This window comes from Tympanuchus pallidicinctus, unplaced genomic scaffold (genome assembly GCF_026119805.1).
Source record: "Tympanuchus pallidicinctus isolate F22 unplaced genomic scaffold, pur_lepc_1.0 scaffold13, whole genome shotgun sequence".
In the NCBI taxonomy this organism is placed as follows: Eukaryota; Metazoa; Chordata; class Aves; order Galliformes; family Phasianidae; genus Tympanuchus; species Tympanuchus pallidicinctus.
In genome coordinates this window covers 1,122,868-1,148,435 of record NW_026294648.1, presented here as the reverse complement: position 1 = coordinate 1,148,435, position 25,568 = coordinate 1,122,868, and the positions used below count along the sequence as shown (strand labels likewise).

Genomic DNA, 25,568 nt, shown 5'->3' with positions numbered 1-25,568 from the left:
AATTGCTTGACATTTTAACTGTTACCTTGGTCTGTACAAAACATCTTAACTTATACTTAAAACTTTACAAGAATAACATGCTTGTTCAGAACAAAGACACCTTGTGGAATTGCAGTGATTATTGGTATAATATTTGCACACATAAGGAAAAAGAAAGCTACTTCAATAGTAAATAAAAAGCAAGAATGGAAGTTAAAGGGCTATTTAGTAAACTGTAATCTAATTCCAATAGATAATTAAGTTGAACTGCAATGCAGAAATTAAATCTGACTTTTGTTGGAAGACCACAAGGTCATCATGTTGCTCTGCTTCCGGGAGCCAGATGGAAGTATATATAAATTTTCCTGATACTTTGGTTGGTTATACATGTGCATATACAAACACACACAGAAAAGAAAGGAAAAAATAAAAAATAGTGCTTGCCAGAAGAGCTAATAATGACAGGCAAGTGGACGTGCTTACCGTGCTGCTCAAAAGATGGCCAGGTGAAGAGCACCACCAGCAAGGGCAAACATCCACTGAGTTAGCCAGCATTACTTTTCCTGAATTTTACTTGTTTGCTTTTTTTTTTTTTTTTTTTTTGCCAGAAAACAATTTGAGTTGGGCCATTTAAAAAATGCTGGGAGTGCTACAGTCAAAGATCAAATGCAAACCAGAATGCTCAAAGCCAAAACAAAAGAAGCAGACCTTTAGGCTTGTTTTCATGCTTTGCTATGATATGCCCTAGGCCTTCTGAATACGGGTTTTAAAGAAACAGCATTTCAGATTCAGTAGAAGCTATGCAAACCAAAGACATCAAAAATACAGACAGGAATAAATAATGCAGTATTTTATGGAATTACAAGGACTGTCGGCTAGGATAAAAAGTACATAATTTTAAGTGTCCTCTTATGGACACTCAAATGATGCATATGGCTAAAATTAAATTCCTGATTGCATCCATCTGATATATTCAGTGCCTGATTCTGCAGTCTGCAGACTGAGCACTAATTCACAGCTACTCCCGTGGATTTCAGTGCAGCAACCTGTTGATTAAGATGCTCAGGGGAAGAATGGCAGAATCGAGCCTAGATAAATATTTGCCATGACTTTCGCACGCACAAAATCCATTTGGTTTAGAAAACACACTTGAGCCTGCTGCAGCGCCTTTGAATGAAAGTAATAGATTCCATCTCTAGACCAAGAGCATTTGTGACACATTTGAATTTATCTGCCATTTTTTTAACGGGAGCGAATGCTGAGACCAGTAGATACTTAAACTCAGGGGTAATTAAATTGCAACATACTTTTAGTTTAAGAAAAAGGAAAACAAAAACATATGCAAGCCTAGATGGCATGCTAAATTTACCTTCAACTCTCTTAGCAGGGATTATCTGGTGTTCAATCAGAACGATTCAACATACACTCAGCTTCAATATGTATTTATAAAGCTGCATTAGAGCTCACAGCACAGTACTAAAAGGGAGAGAACCAGTTTTTCAGCTGGTGTAAATCAGCATTAAATCTATGGATCTATTCACAAGCACACCAGCTGAAGCTTTGGCCCACAGTCATCAGAAACATCCAGCTATGGTTCACTCTGTGTGCTAAAAACTTTGGTGGTGGAAGTGCAGAGAGAAAGTGTAATCAACATCAGATAAAACAGCTACCCTGTTAGGTTCATTTCTGATAAACTTTTCCAGACTGTGGTCTAAAGCAGTTTTATGATGTGCTCCGTACTGTATAACTTTGCAAAGTACATTATTTCCTTCCAGGCAACGATTATGGTACATTAATCATTTCATTGGCATGATCAGTAAAGAGGCATGATGATAAAAGCTTTGGGAGTTTATCTGCATAGAGACATATTGACAAAAATTAGTCTGGGGTTAAAGGGTTTGCTCATCAGTGTGTGCATATCGGATTAACTCCACTGAAATCAGTACTCCTAAACCAATTTGCACCAGTTGAGGAAACTGTACTCTACTACTGTCATAAATAAAGCATCTCTGTTGTTATCCCCTATGCAGTTCACTCATAATTTCAAGAGTAAATACCTTCTGCCAGTGGGTCAAAGCTTCTTCAAGTTTGTGACTCCACATTAACTGTCACAGAAGTCACAGGTGCTTTCCCTGAGCAAGAGCTGTGTCAACATAAAGGTCTGGATGAACAGGGAGTCTGCTTGCAGTTATTCTAGCACCAGCCCAGAGAATTTCAGTGGGGTGAGAGCTCAGCCAGAACACAAATGGGTGTAATTCCATTGAACTAGTTGGTTTAATGCAAATTACAATCTGGCCCAACCTTAACCTTAACTCTGGTAATGCTACACCACTTTTATAGCGAGCTTCTCCTTCAATAAACAGTGCTCAAAGCTTAGTGAGACTTGTATGATTGCCATACGACAGCAGAATTTGGTCCAATGAATTCCACAAATGGAGCCAAGTTCCTTTACATTTACTTAGCTCAAAGTTTGGTCCCTTTTAGTTAGTGTTGTTCATTAAAATAATGAAATTTGCTTTGGAATTTGAATTTCCTTCTAACCTAGAGAAGGAAATAATTGAGTAGAAATTAGGAATATCTTTACTTGATGAATTTCAATGGAATTACCACGGGGTGATACTCACACAACTGTGTAAATTCTTATCTATCACAGAGGGGTTACAGAGCTTGCATAGAGGGGAACTCAGTGGAAATTAAAGAAGAAAACAAGTCTCAAACAGTTGCATCATCTGCTCACACGGCTAATACCATGGCATCAGTGGGGCTCAGCTAAGGCCCTCTTAGCACAAGTACTCCTGTGGACACCACACTACAAACTGCAGTCTAGCTCACAGTAAATATTTCCATAGTTATGTCAGTGCATGCAGCACTTCTGCCAACTTGTTTGCTGTTTCTACACATGGAACAGGTAAAAGGAAGTGCACAGATCCAAGTCCCTTCTGTAGCCACAGAGGACCAAGACTAAGAGGACCAAAAGCAAGGCAGAGCCACAGCTCAACTGGTACCCAGGCAGTGGAGCTGGGGTCCTGCTGTCCTGTTGGGCATGGCATTGGTGTCACCATGCCTCCAGCACACCGACACCGTGGGCAGCACTTGTGGGGCCACACAGTGCACAGCTGTGGTCTGATGCCCCCCCGAGCTGCCAAACTGAGTGCCCAAGGCACCTTGCTGTGCCGCAAACTGCAGCAGGTGACGCCTTTCCTGCTGCCTCTCTGTAGAGCATTGAGAGTGTACAGCTCTACTCAAGTGGACTTTGGGGTCCCCATGCTTGGTTCTTGGGGAAGTTGCAAAGGAAAATTGTTTTATCCTATGGAGACTTCAGGGCAGTGACAAGTGCTGTCTCTCCGTGACATGTGGTGGCACCCTGATACAGATTAAGGAACCGGATGGGATGGCATCATATTCAGACTCTGTATGATACCATGTCACAGCTCATCTTGCAGGACATATCAACAGTAATGAATCCCCTCTCCACAGAAGCACGCGTGTGTTAAATTGATAGAACCATCCCATACAAACCTGCCCCAGTTCCTTTAAAACACTTTTCATGTCTTTACTATTACCTGCTAAAATTACAGCATCAATGAATTGCCTGAGATGTTGCTGTTTACCCTGTGATTCTGAGCACAGCTTATCTTTCCAGAGTTTCTGTTGCAGTAACTCCAGACATGGCTGAGTTTGATTCTCATTTGACATCAGTGTTATACAATAACTCATCTGCATCCGAATTTGCTTTCAGTTCTATCCGCAGAGCCGTGAGATCCTGCTGGCTGTACAAGATTTGAACTCAGCATCTTCTGACTTCAACTGCTACCACCATAGGTTAAGCTGGCATGAGATGATCAGAATCACTGATCATGGAAGACCACAGAATCAGACAAAATATTTTTTTAACAGAATAGCAAAAGTAAAGCTACCAAAAGCACTGGAGGAAGATCAGAACATAGTACTGTAGAGATTACAGTTGCTCTGTAATTCAGGCAGAAACATTCCCCGTTCACTAGCAGGAAGGTTTCATGGTGAAGGAGAGCCTAATTGGCTTTAGTCTTTACCTATAGGCTACAAAATACCAAGTGATATATCATATCTGGTGAGCTATATATTACTCTATAAGTCATTAGGCAGTACAGAATGTCTGAATGCATTACTGTGGCCAGTGGTCTGATTCTAACACAGAAGCACAGAAGTATTCAAGAAATTGAGCCCTCTCAACATTAACATGACTTGTTTGTTTTATATTTTTGAAACAGTATCTAAAGCTGGAAGATGTCATAAGGACCGTGGACTGGTTTCTCATCTTTGTCCCCTCTGCCTCACTCCCAGTGCATGCTGCTGAGGTCAGGGAGAGATGCTGTGCAAGGCAAAGGCCCTTTGCATTGATGCCTTGATTTGCAGGTCTGCCACATATTGACACTTGTACACTTGGTTGAGAATGGCAAATTAATCCTCTTTGGTGAACTGTGAAATTTTTTTCCTTTCTTAAAAGTTCAAGACACTGTCCAGTTGCAGAGGAGTTAAGTTGAAAAAACCTTCAGAACTGACAGTGGCTTCAGGAACCAAGATAGAACTGCTGCTACTTTCTGTCACACCATTGCTTGCAAGGACATAATAGATGCTAATAGGGCTATACAAAAACTACAGAAGAAAACATTAACAATCCTACCGCCACACTGCACCCATAAGAGTGTTTCCTTTTTAAGGCTTTTGCATCATTTTTCTGAGTTATGAAGTAATAAGTGCAGAACTTTGTTGCAAACCCATGTCTAAATCCACAGATACCTGCACACACACCCCTATGCACATCTCAGTACTGTGTGCAGCAGCTTCTCCTGAGCTCAAAACAAAGAAGCCTAATAATATCTAAATCAGAATCCTTTACAGGCCCCATTTTTTTCCCAATATTTTAAACTGCACTCACAAAAGTTATCACTGGATTTAGACATCACTGAATTCTGATGAAAATACAACGCAAACATCTGTTCCAAAGTACCTAAAAACTTAACAGTGGATCTAAATGATTACAATGGAAGAACACCATAAAGTCAGAGCACAGAAATTAAGGTCCAGATTCCAACTTCTCAGATGTTGCTTCTTTCGGAGGAATGTAGATCTTCATCCTTATTCTTTACAAAACGCATACTGCGGAAATCAACATATCTCTCCTTCTCTTTCAAAGGAGACTAAACGAGCTAGTATATTACTGGAGAGGCTATTTAAATAATTCAAAGTCCAAAGATCATACAAGAAGACATGAAGCTAAAAGAAGCAAGCCAGGAAGGCTGCCATCAACACTGTCAACACAAAGGCACTAAGCTAAACCAGAATGACAATAAAATAAAATAAGGCAAAATAAAATAAAAATAAAATAAAATAAAATAAAATAAAATAAAATAGCCAAATACTGGGCCAAATCCAGCTATCAAGCATGAACTCTTTGTGTTGTTAATTTTCTATAGTGAAAGGTGTGCATTGTCCTTCCAAAGGAGCCAACAGAGCATGGCTGAAATCAGTGACCACGGACAAAATCAAGGTAGATGACCCATACAGGATACATCTCAGGCTTTCCCTTCAAGCCCTGCTCTCCTGGACCATGGTTTCTCAACACACATCATCACATAGCTAGAGATGGTCTCTGCAACCCAAGCAGGACATTGTGCCTGCACACTGTCAAATCCTTCATTTAAAACCTGCAGCAGCTCCTGACACAGAGGTTAAGCGCTATGTAAATGTCTCACTTGAGCCCTTAGGACTTTGCTACCATCAGACTGTGTAGTGATGGAGTTCTGAAATGCTTGCAGTTAGCCCTTCACTTGCATTCTCCTTTCACTGCTGAGCTGTGGATATTGTGCAGACCTTCCGAAGCATGGTACACAAATGACAGTTTTGTCAGCTCTGGCCATTTTTTATGAAGTTTGGTTTCCTTCTTACAGTCCTGCTGCAGAAATCAAGAGATTACATCAGTGCCTCAGTTTCTCACTCTTAAAAACAAATATGCCATTTCTGGCCCTCAGCATGATTGGAAAATGCCTGAAAAAGGGTATTGAAATCAGCATCGAAGCTTGTTATCCATAAGGCAATATATGAGCAGCAACAATTTTTTTTTTTAAAGCCATGATTTGGAGTCAATCTGGTGATTTTTGGTGCTCGGTTCATGATTCTGAATGCATGAAGTGGGCAGTCCTAAGAGCAGACATAGCAAATGCCCAACACACACAGCTTCCCTGTGGATTGCAACAAACAAACAAGTTTGTTTGATTAACTCCACTGGAAATAATATTTTAAGGGGTAAAACGATTCCACAAAGATGACATGTTGGCATTTGAAATGAGATGAATACAGTGCATGTAAAAGTGCAATAATCCTTAATAACTAACTCAAAAGAAGCATCATCCCCAGAGATAAGAAGGTAATTCACTCTCCATATTTAATTTGTTTCTAAGCTGCTTTTGAAACAAGACAGCTAAATAGTAAGTTGGCTTGTGATCCTAGGCTTGACTGCTGGACTTAATATAATCGTGTCATTGATTCAGCATACATTTCAAACTTAGTCACGGGAAGCAAAATCAGGTGGGATAATTCCTTAAGCTATTTAAGCAAAAGATTGTACATGGGGTACATTTGGAGATAGGAGTCTGTTTACTGCGAGCAACAGGCGAATGATAACATCCTGTCTTCACTGAGTGACTGCAGCTAACTCTTTGAACAGTCTTGTGCCTAAAGATTGTATTTCAAATTGTGTTTCAAGACATAGCCTTTGTAAATGCATGGCACTCTAGGGTTTCAGTCTATGTTAAAGGAACGGGGGATGACAATGCACTTGATTAGACCAAATCTCATCGGCAAGATCTTGCAAAGGGAATGGAAAACTCTGGCTTGTGATAAAACCACCTCAACACTGCTTCATCTGTTAAAAAACAATACTGGAAGTGTTTTTAAAAACCCAGTACTTTTATTCTACATTTCTGAATTGTCTCCACTATTGTGGTTTTATTCTTTAGCTGCTGGGGCCAGAATCAGCTTGACAAATGCTGTCGGACTCATGTTTCAGCCGTGTTACTGAAACCTTCCAAGAGCAGATAAGAGTGTATTGACCACTTCAGGAACAGGAATGTGCAGATAAAACAGGATGTGCACGTTCTGCCAATGTCCTTTGCAGACAACCAACTCTAAACTGGATGATTATTCTAATGCCGCACCTTGACTACGTTTACAATACAGTCTTGTGAGAAAAAAGAAAATAGCAAGTATTGATTTTTAAGAAAAGGTAGCATTATAGGCAACTAATACACAACAGCTACAGTAATGTCTGTCTTAAATGTATACTGGGCAGAGTCCTTAAACTGCTCTTATTGCAAATATCCAAGGCCTGTTCTAAAAACCATAACAGTCTGAACCTTTTAAATGCAAATTTGTCCTATTTATCTGGTCGCAACCCAGTGAGTAGAATCCAATAACTCACCATACGGGATTATATAGCAGAAGGTAATTGCAACTAACTAATACCTGGATGGCATTTAAACACATATTGTGTTATTTCAATGAGATGAGACAGAATAATATTTACATTACTATGAGTATCTTCTGTTTACAGAAATTGAATTTACAGTTCAGTAAGGTATGCAGGCGTTACATCAAGAATGAGATGAGACCATTTAAAGTCTTGTGAATTATTGATATAAATTCATTTTGTTTTGTTTCATGCACCGGCGCTTCTTGCAGTGGCACCAGAAGAGCAGTGCAGTTTATAACAAGAGGAAAAAAAAAAAAGAAGAGGAAAGAGCAAATGTGAAATGGTGTAATTTATTCACAATTGCTTCGAAATTCTATCTGAATTGTCTCATTATTATTCACGCACTAGAAAAAATGGTCTGAAACATGACAGCATGGGCAAATAGATGCAGAGCTTGGAAAATAGGTAATTTGACTGAAGTATTCATGGCCATTATTAAACAAATGTTATATTGCTTTTTTTGGATAAATCCGTTGATTTTATTTAATTTATCATTGTTTTCATGATAGCAAGGTAAGTAATACCATTTGTTCCTAATGCTCGGAAATGAACAAAACAGGTGTAAATTGATGCCACATGGAATTACATTGTTTCAACAGCAGTTGGTTAGTTAAACTTCCAGAGAATTTCATGAAGAATCTGCATACACTTATTAATGGAGTTTTACATACAATATCAATGCTTAGAATGTAGCATTCCCATTAAAATCTGCTTTCACTGAGTCTCACTTCGCAAGAAGAGATTGTTCTGTGAGGAAAAATCTTGGATGAGTATTCATTTGAGACTAGCAGTAAAACTGAAAGAAAATTCACAGATTTAGCATAGGAACGGCAGAGGAGACTATGAAAGCTAATATTTTGAAATTGCCTAAAAACTGCAATAAATTGTGCTGCCTACTGAAATTATTAAGCCAACAATAAATAGGTAGAATGGAATATCAAAACCTCATTGCATAGTGTGTCATCTTTCTTTAATGAGGCATTCCTTCAACCTTTTACCTCTTAACACCTTTGGTGATCTTACATTATGTACCTGTTAGATATTCAACATTTTTCTGGAGATTATGCCTATTGGAAGTACGAAATCTTAGCAATGTTCTGTGTAAGGTAATAATGCCAGAATTAGGTGGTGAAAAGCTTGGTACAGGTTCAGAAGATGATTTTGAGTGAATAGCTATAGGTTCTACTAATTTATTTCAGAAGGGACTTCTCATATATACCCTCAAATATTTAAGACGCTTTGTACTATTTCTCAGGAATCCATATCTTCTCAAAGTGCTTTTTTGTTTTCGCTTGAAGGCAGCATGGACTTTAAACAATACTGCAGGGAATGTACCGTTCCATAAAGCACATAAGGATGGCAGGATCCAGGAGACACAAGGCATAGAAAATTGTCGAAAATGATTAGATGGTACAACACATACTGCTCTTAAGTCATAAGTTCCATTTACGATGACTTCTACTTCCAATAGATAGGATATTAAAAAATGCAATAAAAATGAAGTTACATGAATAAATTTCCAGAAATGAGTGGAGTTCCACCAGTGATCGTCTGTGCGCTGGTAGAGGTAGAAGAATGGGGATGTTATGAGCAGGGCAGCAGTCACTACAACAAATGAGCCTCAATGTGGAGCCAGTGGAGTCCTTGGCGAACGTAACGAACCAGATTGGTCATACTGCTGTGTTGTGTTAAGGGTCCCATCACTGAGTCCAGGTCTACAAAGAATTCTGCAATACACAGGAAGCAGAAGTTACTGTTTTGGGCAATGGTACATGGGTTATCAATGGGTTATCATGATTTCACATGCATTAGCAGCAGTGTGCTTTGTGCGTTCCTATGTTCTTGCACACATCAGTACGCGGGCAGTAGGAAATAACTAAACAAAGGCAAAAAACATACAAGTTAGGTCAAATTAGACTTTCCATGCTGGAAGCAAACCCCAGTGTGGTATGATTGCTTGCTACAGTGAGCTTGGAATTGTAGAATCACCAAGGTTGGAAAAGAGCTCTGAGATCCCCCAGTCAAACAACCCACCTATCACCAGTATTTCCCACTAAACTATGTCACATGGTACAACATCTTCACTTTCAGTTTTTTAAGTCTAGCCTAAGCTTGCTGTGTATGTGATTTAAATAGTGGACAATGAACTGCAGCACTTCCTTTTCTATGCTGCACCTTCTCCTGGGCATGAAGAGCTAGTCTGCATCTTAAAAAACCTTCTTGCTCTTTCTCCTAGCCTTCTATTTCCTCCTATTGCACTGGTTTTAGCCATTTGCTCATTCAGCTTCAGGCTCCAGAGGACATGTTTGGAGTGGAAAGAGTGGCAGAAGAGGAGAGAGGCAACAGGGGAGAAAACCAGCAAGTAGGAGAATAGGAGCCTCCGAGGGGAAAGAAGAGATGGGTAAAGCCCCTGAGATTTGATGCTGGGAAGGGTTATCAGGAGATCACTGAACAGAGACACAGGAAGAAAGAACACACAGGTTAAGAGAACAAAGTATACCAAGTGCTGGATGTTCTCCAGGTGAAAAGCTACACCTGTTATGGTCAACAGACACCTCCTAACTGCTTTCAATGGAGAACTTAATTGTGCCTTCTATTGTCTCACAGAGTTATGCTCACTGGGGCACAGATAATCCCACACATGCAACATTTACACTATACTCAGGAGAGTGGGAGCCTAGTCTCAGTTAAAGGCCTTTCAGAGTCAGATAACAACCGGCAATCACAACAATGGCTCAGATCTCGCATTCTCACCCTATCTAAAATCCAGTGTGAGGCACACAGCCAACTTGCTGGTCTGGAGTGCAGATGTCAGTTACAAAAACATTATCAATATTTTCTTCAGCAAGTAAGTACTGCTTTGAGGTTTTCTATTCAAGTATTGATAGCCTGACCCCGGTCAGTGTGAAAACTATGGTACTATCACAGCACAAGTGATTTGGCTGAAGGCAAGCATATAATGAAAGCTTAGAGCTATCACCAGTTGAGTTAAGATGCTGCAGCTAGCTGTTACTTTTCATCTTCCTTCCTCTGTCTTTTATTCCCCTCCTCCAGTGTGAAATCAATACAATTAGGAATGAAAAAACTTACTGTCTGCATTCTAGTTACCTCATTCTAGGCTCAAATAAATAATAATTTCAAACACTGAGGATTCACCTTAAAGCCTAATTTTGGTTTAATAACTTCAAAATATTTCTGAAAAAAAGCCATAAGCACTGAAGCCACTTATTAAACTCATATGTGAAAGAGCAGGCCTTCATCACTATAGAGTTGACTGTTTTCTACTGTAGACACAGAGTGCTGTTATCTTTGGAAGCTTTAAAAAAAAATCTCATTTGGCAAAGTCAGCTGAGAATTTGATTGCGTGAATGGTGAAAAACTCTCTCGGTGTCCCACTACGAACCAGAACATGGGTTGGCTTGGGGAAGCCTGTCATTTTGGCTGCAGATACAGGTTTCATAACAAATGCCATCTATTTTCCCACACATTCTAAGCTCCATGGACATGGCAAAATTCAACCAGAGGTACACGGCAGATTGATTCTGCTTTTCTTTTCAAACCAGATCGGCTTGGCAGGTCATAGTTCTGCTGCTCTTCCTCTTGCTATGCTTTTTTATTTTAATGGCACATCTTTTGTCAAGCCGACAAGAAAGGCTTCTGGCTCCTGCTCTGAGCCAGATGGACATGAGTCAAGTCCAAACTGGGAGCGTGGCATATTTAGAGGAACACAAAACCTAAGATGACAGCCGTGCACATGGGGAAGCTTCAAAGCTCCGATAATGTGGCAGAGATCTCTTGTGTCTGCATGGACATGAGCGAAGAAACATCTATGACAGCAGTAAGACCCAGAAGTAAAGGCTATTAAACGTTGCAATGATGGGCCCACATTTTTATTTGAACTGTGTTATTTCACTGGGGACATGTCCTTGGGCAAGACAGCCCCTGTGATTCAGAAGACAACAGAAACAATGAGAGCTGACCACAAAAACAGAAGATTCATTTTCCATTTAAATCCTTCTTTTTCCTCCCAGCTCTCCCTCTCTTCCAACCCTCCTTCCTTTCCCCCCTCTTTTTTGGAGGGGACTGTGGGGGAAAGGACAGCTCTTACTTCCAGGAAACAAGAAATTTCCTTTTTTCTTTTCTTTTCTTTTCTTTTCTTTTCTTTTCTTTTCTTTTCTTTTCTTTTCTTTTCTTTTCTTTTCTTTTCTTTTCTTTTCTTTTCTTTTCTTTTCTTTTCTTTTCTTTTCTTTTCTTTTCTTTTCTTTTCTTTTCTTTTCTTTTCTTTTCTTTTCTTTTCTTTTCTTTTCTTTTCTTTCTTTTTTTTTTTTTTTTGAAGATGAACTGTCTGATTAAACACCCCTAAATCAGAAATCAAGAGATTTGTTCTTTACTTGGGCTTCAAGTTAGAGTCTGAGGTTTGCACCTGTCCCATCTGCTTTCATGAGACATGCTGAACACTCAGTCCCCAGGCCAGTGAACCAGAGCTTGTGCATGGCAACATACGGTCCAGCTGGATAAGATTACTTATAGCAGTGCAATAATTGGTCAGTCCTGTCCCATCCAGCAAGATATTGGGGTTTTGAATGATTTGAGAGATACAGGTGACAAGTACTAAATATCATTTCAGGTAGAGTTAATCAAACTCTATAATATTTTTCGTGAAATAATGTCTAAGATATATCTTCTCCAAATTAAATCTGTCATGTGATAGATATGACTATCACAGCACTTCTCATATATTTTTATTACAGCATGCATTTTTCAAATTGCAGTTTAATTGTGTTTAAAAATGCAACTTTAAATCTAGTACTTAATTAGAAATGAGACATCTTTTCAGATAAAATGTAAAGACAGACACTATAGCGCATATGAAACTCTGATCTCTCTACAATGGATTATAACATTTAAATGAAATTTGAAGTAACATGAACTTTCCATTCACTGTAACAAGGCTGCAGGTTGTGAAACAAGATACAGAGGAACAGGGCACAACCCTAGATATCTTGCTCATGTGAGAAACTCTTATTTATGCATCCAGTCCCACTAAAGGCAAGGGACTGCTCATCTGAATAAAGATTACTTCTGTACTGCTTTGCAGAATTGGGCTTATCTGTCTGTAAATCAAAAGGAGAACAAAGAAGAGTGTTGAGGGAGAAAAGCAGAAAGAGTCAGCAGGTTTTTTCTCATCCAGCTCTAGGGCTGATAACAGCAGTGGCTGGGTACATTTTCTGTCTGTTGGCTGAATGCCTGAGCTATTTTGACTCAATACCAAGCAGAACATTTAACAACTCCACAACACAGAGGGCTAATTACAAGACTATCACCATCCTTCTCCTATCAGAGCATCCTTCTGCATTCCCACTGTAATATTATGCAGTACATTTGACAGGGAATCACTTTCATACTTTATGAAAATGGATGTAAATATGGAAAAAATCCAAAATGCTACTAAATTAACCAGTGCAAACAAAGGCAAGAAGCAGTAGGGAGGACTGGACAGAACTTCTGTCCTCACCCAGGGATAGATCATTATGACCCACTATTCAGACATAAAGACCTATAAATCTCAAGCTTGGTTTCTCTAATTCAGTGGAAATTTGCCACTGACATTAATGGGACTAAGATCAACCTGCATTGAGCAAGCTCATTTGTCAGGGGAAGCCAGACACCTGAAATCCTGGTATTATTAGAAGAATGAGCCAATTCATGATGAGAATAGTCCCCAGTTAGGCTCTGCACCTCCAGTATGAAAGAAAGCTTTGTCAGTAATTTGTGTAGGCCCATGGCTGGAATCTGAATAATTATGGGGCAGCTCACAGATAGGCCAAATCTGTCCCTTCAGTTGCACCTCTGCAACTCCACTATACTCAATATAACCTACTTTAAAACTACTTGGCAAAAGTCTTTTGAAATGACTGTAGTAAAGACATACATTTCGATGTTAGGAATAAGGAAGTGGATTTGCAATCCAAAATAGGAGAACCAAGGTTGTGTTTTTTAATAGGCATGTCCTAACCAGACTCCCTGCATAAATATGACATCCTATGTTTGCTTACTATCCCAACCAGCATTTTTATAGTCTTAAAACCAGTTGACAGAGCAGTCTGAAAATAACCTCAGTGCTCTATGAGAAGTTGAAACTGTGAATGAATTCGCAGTCTCAAAAGCTCTCATCAATTGGGGCTCATGTTTGCTAAATTATTTGCCAGCTGCTCTGATAACCCCACATTCAGCTTGTTACACATCTCCCCTCTGTGCTTGACAAGAGAAGATATGCCTTGGCTACAGTGACCAGCAAGCAGATTTAGTCTGTTTGCTCAAGCTGTCACAGTTGTGTTCTTAGATGTGGTTGCTTTGGGTCCAACTCCAAATAAGTCCTACGAGAACAGAAAGCAAGCTAAAGCAGATAAGCCCAAGCAGACAAAGAAGAAGCATGCAGGGCACCTTTATTCTCCTTAGTCAGCTTGTCAGCCATGTCCCAGTGCTCGTAGCTTCGCAGAACATTGTTGGTGATGTTGACGTGGCTGGCAGCCATGTGGTGGATGCGCTGAGGGATGGTGATGGTCCCTGCTGAGGAGGAGCCAGTGGTGCCTGCGCTGCCTCCGGCAGAGCTGACAGGGGATGGACTCAGGGACATAGGTGATGGTGTTTCTGTGCTCCTGCAAGACAGAAAGGGAGAGTGAGCCCCCTTTGTGCACATTGCCAACTCCAACTTGAAAAACCAACTGTGCGCCCCAGTGAGGCAAGAATGTGCAACAGTATCTCCTGGTTTTATGAGAGAGGAGAGCTTATAAATTGGGACTGATTGAAGCTAAAAAGGAATTTATTTCTCCCTACAAATGAACATGTTATTTAAAAAAGAACCACACACGTGGCTATCCTAAAAATAGAGCAATCTTTCAGAGAAAGAAATATCTCATAGCTGAAATGATTTTTCTACCTGTTGCCAGAAGCTGCTATGGCAGTTAGAAAACACTCAATGTGCAATATCAGCCAATTATTAAAGTATTTTGTGGAAACCACAATAACAGTTTGCTCCAAATGCAGTCATCACAATAAGTAAAGCGCGAGTCTTAAAAGCACCCTGCAGAGCAGCGTTAGGAGCTGAGGGTACTGCAGGATTATGAATATCTCCATAGGATTCTTTAAGACTGGCCGTGGAAATTTGGTTCTAATTGCCTACACTTCATCCGCACAGGTTTATACAGAGCACTGTTTAAGTTAACTGCTTAGAGCAGTATTAATGTTCTAATATAGATTTTCCTTTAATTCCAAAACCAGTGATTATGAATAACATACTGGCTGCAGGCAGCATAGAGGTAGGCACAGCAAGCTCATGTTTAGAGCTGTGCAGGGCTGAATGCTCACATTCAGCTATTCTCTTTGAAAATTGGTTTCGGTGAACAAGATCAAGGGTTCCAAAAATCTCTCCTCTTGCACCCATTTGGAAGCATTTACCTAGACAAATGCATTCGGTTTACTATAGGACACACTTGAAATGCAGGGTCAAGATGGTCCTGCTGCTCTGTTCATGAAGTAAAGACCCCCAGACTCTCTGAGCAGGGATGTTACAATCTCCCTCTAGAGCTGCAGCCATTGATGTACAACAGCATACAGCTCACTCAGACTTGCTACTGTCCTGATCCAAAACCCAGGGTAGAAAGGTTCCTCTTGGCTTTATGAACCACCAACAATGACCCTACCCATGAAACCCAGGCACAGACACCCTGCAGGTGCAATGCTGGGCTAATAGGCATTAGCGGTGACAGTTCTTGCTGCAGATTTTCCTGCAGTGCTCTGCTATTCCCAGTGCTCAACAAAAGACTCCTCAAGATGTTCTCTAGCTCTGGAAAAAGGATGTATCACAAGTTAATTCGGCAGCCAGTTGCTTTTTACACAGCTTATGTGTTATGGTTTGAGGATGTCCTATGGCACAGATGCTTTATTTTTAAGTCTCAAAGCATCCTGGTTACTTGACATGCCACTTTAATGCACAGAAGAACTGAACTATACTCAGTTAGGTCTGGGAGTAGTTAAAAATCGTAAGAATCTGAGGGGACTGGGAATATTTTGTTACAGCCACTTACAATGAGCTGATGCACTTCTGCCAAGTAAAGCACATTGTTCATTGGATTTACCCTGTTGTGCACAGCCATCATTACTGTGGTGAGTCTATTAAATCTCTCTATTTTGCGTTTTGTGTCACTAGAGGTGGGAAACATTTCTGTAATGATACCAGGGAAAACTTGTTTCGTTGCCAGCCTGGAACTCAGGCCAACTTCATAGAGGTTCACAATCCTTTCAAAGAAAAGTGGCCAGAAATCCCAGTAGACCAGGCGGAGATTTTTGGTAATTTGAAATCCTGAGCCAGACAACACTTCATGGCAATACATAAGTTTTGCTTTGTTAAAAAACAGATTTAAGAATATCCTGCTGTCTCCTCCTCTTGAACCCGACCACTGATCTCCCTTCAGTGGTGCCACATTCTGATGGTGTTTGGTCATTCCTATGCAGTATGTGGCTCCTTTCCCCCATCTGGTTGAGAAGTGCAGAAGGATAAGAAGAAACGGTAGAGCCAGCAGCTCTGGGGAAGGCAGAGGGTCTCCCAGTGCCAGCATCAGGCCCAGAGCCACATCCCAAAATATTTCATAATATCTAGGACAGTATTTTCCTTCAAGCAAAATGACGAAATTTCTGTTTTTGCACTGAATCAGAACAAAATTTGTATGAAAATTTCAATTCTTTGTGAGCCCCTCTACAGTTTTATTATTTTGCTTACTTATTTGGTTGCTCAGGAATGCCTAACAGTCGTTTCTTCTCATGAATCACCAGGAAGAACCCATTAACAAAAATAATTTTCACCTAGAATTCAGCCTACTCAAAAGAGGAATGAAAGGTCAAATCCTCCTCCTTTGTTTTATCTGTATGTCCGGCCAGGAGAAAGGAGCAGTAAAAAGCATGTGCCAGATGGCAATAGTTGTCACAAGTTGTAGGAAAGGTTGCAGTGGCAACACACCTTCACTGAACAGCAGACCATAGCTGCATTACTCTGCTTTCAGACAAGGATGTTAGTACAGAGCCTCTGATAATTGGTTGACTAAGTGCCCTCACAATTTCACCACTATTATACCTCTAGTTTTATTGAAATGCACTTCTCATATATCAACGAAAAATTCATTGGTCTTTCATTACTGAACAAATCACTGAAAAATCTTTGCAAAGAAGGTTAACTTTACTTTGGCTTCCTGAAATAACATGGTCCTTGCTAGCTGATTAACAGATATTTTTATGGCCTTCATTTAGCTGGAGAAGAAACTGTTAAAGAATTCATCACAGAGGCACCATAGCTGCTTTTAGACATATGAGGAACAAAGAGGAAGGTCTGTAACAGCTCTTTCTTCCCGTCCACCTTGGATTGCTCACATGGGTAACTAATTCAGTGCAGTGGAAACTTCTCATCCCCACAGGCCAAAGGCAGATATAGTGACCATTAACATTTAAGATCAATTCTGTAGCCTGCTGGATATTTGAAACACATCTGCAGCTCCCAAAATACTGCATCATGGCCTTGCCTTTGCCTTTAAAGGCACCCCAAACATTCCCCACCCATTTTGGAAACACTTGTTCCCAGATAGAAGTACTTAGCAGAAAATACTCACTTTCCATTGCCGCCCCAAGGTGAGGGGGCCTGTGAGGCTTTTGAAGAGTTCTGTAAGTACAAAATCAAAATGTAAATAAAAGAGATGCAAGAAGGATGAAGTACATTAATACCAAGGACTAAACCAGTGTTGCCTGGTTTAGCTGCAAGAGCTGCAGAGCACGTAGCAGAACAGCAACCCTGCACATCGGTCTCATAAACAAGTGGTCCATGGATGACAGGTAGGTTCCAGCCAGTAGCTTGAAAGCCACTTGACAAAAGAGCAAATGCAATAAAGCCCCAGCAAAAACAAAGGTGGTTTACAAAGAGTTGGTTTAATTACCATTTAAACTTAGTCTGTAAAATAAGTTCTTCAGAATGCAAATGACTTTCTGTCTTTAAGGAAGCCTGCAATCATTAATCGGAACCAAAAAGAATTCTAGTTGATGACTTACCAAAATGCAGTTCCCCCACGTTACTAGGGAAGTTGTCTTGAGATTCAGATAGTAGGAGAAATAAAACTTCTGCATAAGGAACTGCTTGAATTCTCTTGTTTTATTTATTTTATTTGCATGAATGGACTTTCCTTACCTGCTTACTCAGTTTGACTCTCACACCTGTGTAGCATCTTGTACAACTCTCTACAAAGACTCAGACTGGATAGTACCTTTCTTAATTCCCATTAAATCACTAGTATCATGGCAGAAGCCATCTACATGTGCTCTAAGAAAGCAATTGATCTGAGGTCCCTTGCAAAGAGGTCAGCACAGAGTGAAAATTCAGACATATTTCCAAATTCTCTGCAAAGTATTACCATTGTTATTACAAAATTAGTCTGATCCCTATAATCACCATGTTCCATGTGGGGCACAGAGATTCAGTGGAGCTCAGGATCATGCAACTGATTCTGAGAGTAAACTCCTATCCCTGATTTCTTAATTATGGCTGTACTTGCCAAACAGTGTTGATCAAAGCAGAAAACACTGCCAAAACATAACAGTGCTGCCTATACTGCATTTCATGAAAGATGTGAGCATGAACCAGAACATTTGCTGCAGAGCACATGTATATTTTTGACACCAGCATGTATTTGCCACCAGCAAGAAAGTGGCAGATCCTAAACTGCTCTGGAATGTCTTCAGAGATGAAAAATGAGCTTTGAGATTAGTTTCTGCCATTTGGGGATCATTTCCAACAGTATCTGGAGTAACTATCTGTAGACTTAGACCTCAATGAGAGGGACTTGACAATTAGGATATTTGGAATATTTTTATCAAGGACTACTGACAACATATTTTCAAAAAAGTTAAACATTCTCCTGAAATTCATAGGTGTAATAGGTGAAATGATGCCACTTCCACAGATTTTACAAAATTTGATTTCAATTTTAAGCATTTATATTTTGACTATATTTTAATCCAAGTTGTTCCTGAATTTCAAAACTTTTTTTATGATTAAAAGGTTATTTTGAAACATCTAACTGGAAATTAATCTGAACCAGCTCTGTCTACAGATGTTTTCAATTTGAACAGCGACAGTTGTGAGGAAAAACAGGAAAAACAATTCTATCGAAATATTAATCTCCAGTTCAGCTGCAAGCACTGGACTGCTTTTCACAATTAAAATTATGCAAAACTTTGAATAACAATTCTATTAAAACAGTTAATCCATTCAATTTGTATTAAAGGTTCTTGCTAGTGAACACAGAGGACACTGTGCAGCAATACAAAACTAATATCTATTTAATAGCTCTATTCTTGTCTTTTCTCCTTGCATGCATTCACTACAAAATGATCCTGAACATAAAATCTGTATAAACTCAAAAGCTATTTCTAGCAAACAAGTTGCAGTGGCCCATTCCATACATCCAGTAACATCAGCTGAAATACTCAGCTACAATTAGAAAGCCTGAAAACAGCTTTTTGGGCATTTTCTTTAATTACTTTTTAATTTTCTTCGTTCTTCACCATATATATGCTCATTACTTCACACAGCTAGAGAATGTAAAGTCATTCTAAGAGAAAAGAGAATCACATCCCCCTTCCCTTGTCCCCTCTTACTTTGTTTTTAATGGATCATTGCTGTTTGCTGATAAAGTCTAATAATCATTTTTTTAAGAGACAACCTATATCTATCCTGGATAAAATCCGAAGTGAAAGGAATGCATTTCATGATAATGCTGAGGCTACCAACACCCCCAGTTCAAATGTTATTTGCTGCACAAACTCCTGCTTGAAAATTCACTGAAGGCAACACAAGAACCCTAATGACTTCAAGACATCCTCCATTTAGGCACAAGGTCAGATGTCCTGTTACTGAATTACCAAGATACATGGACACAGCCGAGTGTCTACGTATCACACATAGAACAACAGTCAAGTCCAGGCTGAATAGCAGTTCGTAGCAAGTTCATAGCATAGTTTTACAGCAGAATAACCATTTCATGACCATTTACATGAAAATATTAAAGCTGAGTGTTAGGAGATTTAGACTTTGCAGTACCAGTAAGTCAAAGCCTGGGCCAAAGAGGCTTTAAAAAAAAAAAAAAGAAAAAGATGGATGGGCTGCCATAGCTGCACAACTAAACAATAACATAATAGCATGTAGTGAACAAGTACAAAAATAAATGCATGCTTCAAACTGTGTTAACTAGTGAAATATGTATATCAGAATGTTGAGAGAACTGAAGAAATTCCGTTCCATAATTTAGAGAAAGGAAGAAATTGTTCTCACACTGGATAAATAGCAATTGCCAAAGTAAAGGAAAATATCATTAAGTCAGAACAGTCACTTGCTCTCCGCTCTTTCAAGGGAAAGGAAAACAAGACATAGATATGGCTATCCAAAGTTCCTCAGAAACAGAGCGCTAAAGGCAGCTCCTACTGAGGCTGTTATAAGCAAGCAGACTTATGCTGGAGATAGCTGAACCCAACTACAGAGGAGCCACCAAAAATCTGAGTCTGCAATAAGCTTCAGCATATCTACCTGAATTTCAAAACTAAATTTAATGAAGTGAAGCCTAAAGAACTGCTTTATCATGGTTCTTTGTGTGTGGGGGGGGAGATGGGAGGGGGAGCGGGGTCAGCATGTAATCACTTGTGTACTGAAGTCTTTACAAAATCTTGCATAAAGATTACACAGAGTTAAGAATAATGTTATTTTAGTGGAGTTACTGAGTATGGTCTTTTGAATCAAGTGACTAATCCAAACATCCCTCAAATCACTCCTGTCCCCACTCCCCTGCAGACACCCTCCCTACACTTTTCAGGGGAGAGGTTAAATGGGGGACTTCTAAGTCATGCAGTTATACTGTGAGAGCTCTCAGTGCCAGTATGAATTTCATTTCATACCAATAAATTAAACAGAATAAAGATTACCTTAAAATATTCCATCAGAGATCTGGAGTACTTCATAGCATGGTCCTTCTTTAGCTTAAACATTCTCAAGTACAGAAGCGATAAGCATCGGTAGCTGCAGTAATTAGGAAAGGATTGTGTTAATTCCACTGCTAAATGAAACTTATAAACTGAAGGTAAAAAAAAAAAAAGTAAGAAAGCTGGCCTATATTTTATGGTTTCTGTTCTAATGTTAGGTTTTGAAACATAAGCAAATGAAAGGAAAAAAAAAAGGTCAAAAGCATTATAATCCAATCTTGATAAGAATATAAATTAGAAGAATAAATGTTTAGTCAGCTGCTGAAGAAATCCATTAGTTATCCTTTAATAGTTTAATGGAAAACAAGAATAATGATCTTCTGTAAGCTGCTTAAGTAATTCAGTACTTTTGAAGTCCTCCTGAAGATTTCAGCTGCTTCTCCTTGTCGCAGTGGGACTTACCATAAAACTGCTAGTTTCTTGTCCCCTTCTGTGGCAGAAGAGCCTGTGAAATTCTTGAGCCTCATTGCATACCTTGTGAGAAAGGTAAGGAGAGAAGAAACGTGTGTTCAGTTGTTTTGACAAATACTAGTGTCATACTGAAAAATAACAGGTGCACAAAGGTAAGCTTACAGCCTCAACAGCTAATGATCACATTGTTCCATAACGGTAAGATGATGCAAAATTCAACAGAAAGCACCACTTAAAATTGGGAGGGCTGAAGAAAATCATCAACCCACTTTCAGGGCCAATAAGGTGAACTGTTCCTGGGGATATTACTGATGCAGAGTCCTGCAAACACCTCTGATGAGTGTTGGACAGGTACATAAGATCTTGTCCCTCTGTATGCTGAAGAGTAAAGTAATATGGAAAATGTTTTACATAAAACACTTTGGGCTTGAATGATGATTACAGAATCCTTTTCGTAAGTACAATTTCGGAGTTCTTAATATATACATTTTTTCTATGTATTTTATATGGAAAATGATGTTAAATGCAGGAAAGGTCATGCTCATAGTTTTTTAAGTTCTGCAGTCCATTAATTTACAAATCTTACATACTTTGTCTCCTTTCTCTGTTTAATTGCTGTTTTCCAGCATTTGGACAATGAAAGACTGAGCAGATACGCCTCCTCTCTCTCTTATTTTTTTTCTTTAACTGAGCACACTCCATGTCATGCATTTAGTCTCTTGAAAATCAATTCATCACACAAACTCATTGTTCTGAGCCCTAATGCAATTTCACAGGTACTTGTGTTAGAATAAGTAATAGGGTTCAGTGTTGCATAAGAAAGTTTTAAGGTATCCAGGCAATCTTGATGAGTTCTCATTTACAAGGAGGTAATGGTGTGCAGGCAGGCAGTGCTGCTCTCAGCCTGCCTTCCTCTCACCATCCCCATTATCACCCCCCAGGCTGCAGCTGTAGCACAACCCCTGATGTGCTTCCTCCCTGTCCTATCTCACCTGCTTTTTGATATTGTTGTTCTAGTCATACTGAATGAGTCCACTCAAACACAGAGTGCTATGTTTCTTTGGGATTTTTCAATGTTACGTTGGGCATTTTAGCATTACCATTAACCAAAAGACCTTTGAACGTCACACCTCTGATATTTCCAATCTCTTTGATGCTCTGCTTGCTTTGACAAATAGATGTCTGATGCAGATACTCAGGTCAGACACAGATAATGCAAAAAGGAAAAAAATGGGCCTCCAAGAGGGGGAGGAGTGAAAATGAGAAAAACCTTCTGTTTCATAGCCCACAGTAAAAATCTATGTTAATATTATGAGCCACATTACAGAAGTGCACGTGCACTGCTGCATGTTTCCGTTTTGCATTCAGCTGTAGCCCACGAGTTGTATTTGTCCCTAGAGATTATTGAACTGGAACCAGCCTGCCGCTCAGCTGGGCAATCACCTTTTTTTCACGTCTGTCTACTGATGCCAATTAAATGGTCAAATCAGTTTAACCTCTGCCTACAAGATGCTGCATGCACGAATTTATGGACGAGGCTCCATCTTTGATGGTAGGGGGTAGAGTTCACCTCACCTGACTGGAGCTACATGGAAATTGGAGGTCAACTGTAAGGAACTTCTAGAGATTCCTTTACAATCAGAAGCAGTTCAAAAAGCAGTCCAGAAGCAGTGCAGGTGCTGCTTCTGTGCCAAGGTCTATCTATTGTCCACCCCTCAGTGGGCCAGGAGCTGCCAGGAAGCTCTGCTGTGGGGTGGAGGAAGGCAGAGGGGACACAGGTGCTGCTGAAAGTTGGCTGCATCATGGTACAGCCATGGACTCAGCTGACTCCATCCCACACTGGAGCTGTAGGTTAGAGGGGAGCTGCTCTTGGAGCTGCCACACACGTGTTGTGGCTGTTGAATCCAGACCCACTGCTGAACACAGACTGTGGTGTGGAGGAACAAGACTTTCAACTGCGCTTCGTGGTTCCCTTAAAAAATGAAAAAAATGTGGTGTCTACTACTCACTTCTTTAAAGTGAGTTTGCCCTCCTGTATAGCTGTAGTTATGTAGTTCAGCACAAAAGGTACCAAACTATCTGCTGCTAGAGTACAGGAGGAGTTCCAGCACAGATTTTCTTAATTCCACTGCACCTGAGGAACTTGGATCCTAAACATTGAGTGAATATCATTTTTTGTTGAGTAATCTCTTTGATTTTCTTCCTCTCTTCAAAAAGAACAGAATGTAACAACGTTTTAAATATTGAACAGGCATATTATTAACCTGAGAGTAAGAGCTTCTTAAAATCTGATACATTTTATAATGTAAATACCTACTTATTCAAAATGTAAAACACGCATTATTTTTTGACTGCCTTTAATAGCTAATCTGGCATATTGAAATCCTGCATGCCAAAAAACAACCTTTGTTCTATTGAAAAGCAAACACTTAGAGGTCTGATTAACCACCTTCTCTACCTCTTGTGTATACTGCCAGTAATTACACTGACATCAATGATGAAATTCCCAGCATACGCAGTGAAGAAGGAAAATCCTATTGTTCTACTTACAGGTAAATTTAATCCTACTCAATTTCACTTTGATAATTTGCATAGGTAAAGCAAAGAAAACCTTAGTTACTTGGGAGACCATTATTCCTATGAACTACACATTATGAAACAGATACAGGTAACAGCAGCAGATTTTTAAACACTGATTTTACTAGTAAGTACAAGCTCTCTCATCTGTATTCTAGCCCATAAGTCTACAAAACTGCATTAAAGCGAATTCATCTGGATTGCATTCATCATTAAAAAGTATACTTTCTTAGCACAATAAAAGCAAAAAGCTTCCTTCACCTTCCACTATGATTTTTAGTGCCAGGTTTCAGGTTTCAGCTCTTTTCTTTTCTTTCTTTTTTTTTTACTACCATGTTATAAACCTCTAAAAACAAGGTTTGTAATAGCAATCCTGATAGACTCACTTTAGTGTTCTGAATTATAAAACTACACCTTCTAAAAGACAAGTGTCATTGCCAAACAGTGAAATTACTGTACTTTACTTCCACCCACTACATCTCAATTTTAATTTTATGAATATTGCAAATTATAACACTCACATTATAACCTCTAAAGGGGATAATTTATAAAAGCAGTGTCCATCAATTATAAATTTTCCATGACATTAATAAAATGGCAAGAACTAATTATGATGACTTCTGAGATGAAGATGCTTTGGACAAATCATTAATACGTTGAAATTATATTTTTTAAAACATAGCAGGTTCTAATTATGACTGAAATGAGCTTATGAAAATGATCACAGAAAGGACATTAACCTGATGAGTTCCACAGTCTCTGAGTACATGGTATATGGAGATTTAGCTTCTAATGGATCTCGCTCCATAGCATTCCCACACTCGATGAAGGACAGGGCAGCATCAGCATAATTCACTGCTTTGCCAAACTTCTCCAGCTGAAATGGAAATGATATCATCAAGGAAACCCTTCAGCTTTAATTTTGAGGCAGACAGATCATAATAGAAAGCAACACCAGCATTAAGATGAAAGCAAAGCATGGCCACAAGTTAGGGGTGAACGTATACAGAAATTGAAGCCAGGTGTATGTTTATCCCAAATCTTTTCAGGTGATATATGGCCAGGCACTGCACAGAGGAAAGCCAAATGGCATCCATGGGTTTACAAAGGCAATGAGCAAATCAATACTGCTCTTCAATATAAAAACTAAGTTTGTGTGCAAGTGTGCATGGGTTAAGCAACAGATCCGAGCCATTTGTCAGTTGTCACAATCTGTGGTGACTGTTGACGTAAAAAAAAAAAAGCCCTCATCATTTATGTTGTGATTGAAAGAGGGGGAGAAAGAAAAAGGAGAAAATATAGCACTGCTAAATATTTTATTTTACTAGGATTTTATTGCAAAAGGTTTTAGCTCTCATAATGGTTGTGATTAAACTGACTTAGACATCCTGATTTCTTTTTTATGTGTAATGAATATTATATACGACATTTTTATAGTAAGTATTTTATAATAGTATTTAACATTTTCCATTTTTGATAGGGGGATGGAAGAGATCCGATATACTTTATGCCATTTAAAAATTTCTGTGGATATCTTTATCAAAATATTTTGATGCATCTGCTTATGTTTTTCACTCATTAAATGGAAGCTTATTCTACCAATATATTAAGTAGAACACCTAATATTGGTTCAAGGTAACAGCATCTCTGGCTTTGTGGCTACTACTTTTAAGCACTACCCTCTGCATTCATGGAAGGTTATAATTTCAGGCACTGCACTTGCACACTGATTACATTCAAAGCCTTTGTACGATGGATAGGGATTACCTGAATGATTTAAAAAGGGGAAACATTTCTGGATGTTTTCCCTGTACTCCACTGTACTCCTCAGCATATACTGCTACTTCCTTGCTTCGTGTCTTCCAAAGAAAACACGTGTATTACAAAAGGGAGCAGATTGAGTGTTTACACACAGTTTGAGACAGAAATGGGATTCCCCCCTGTACTTTGCTCCATGCTGACTCCAGTGGAGTAACTGGAATTGCCCCATCTCAGCATAGCACAGCTGAGAATAGAGCAA

At 39.3% G+C, this 25,568-nt stretch overlaps 1 protein-coding gene across 2 annotated transcripts in view; it reads right to left on the bottom strand.

Moving 5' to 3' along the window:
• Nucleotides 1-547: 547 nt before the first annotated feature.
• The window catches only part of AFF2 (ALF transcription elongation factor 2), a 342,722-nt gene continuing 317,701 nt past the window's right edge, over nucleotides 548-25,568 (bottom strand). For both annotated transcript variants that reach the window (XM_052673659.1, XM_052673658.1), the window contains exons 16-21: nucleotides 24,289-24,425; nucleotides 20,963-21,034; nucleotides 20,504-20,597; nucleotides 17,149-17,198; nucleotides 13,934-14,148; nucleotides 548-9,216 (exon numbers count right to left, since the gene is read on the bottom strand). In XM_052673659.1, coding sequence (XP_052529619.1) covers nucleotides 9,095-9,216; nucleotides 13,934-14,148; nucleotides 17,149-17,198; nucleotides 20,504-20,597; nucleotides 20,963-21,034; nucleotides 24,289-24,425 — 690 coding nt within the window. In that variant the 3' untranslated portion in view covers nucleotides 548-9,094. The remainder of the gene's footprint in view (nucleotides 9,217-13,933; nucleotides 14,149-17,148; nucleotides 17,199-20,503; nucleotides 20,598-20,962; nucleotides 21,035-24,288; nucleotides 24,426-25,568) is intronic.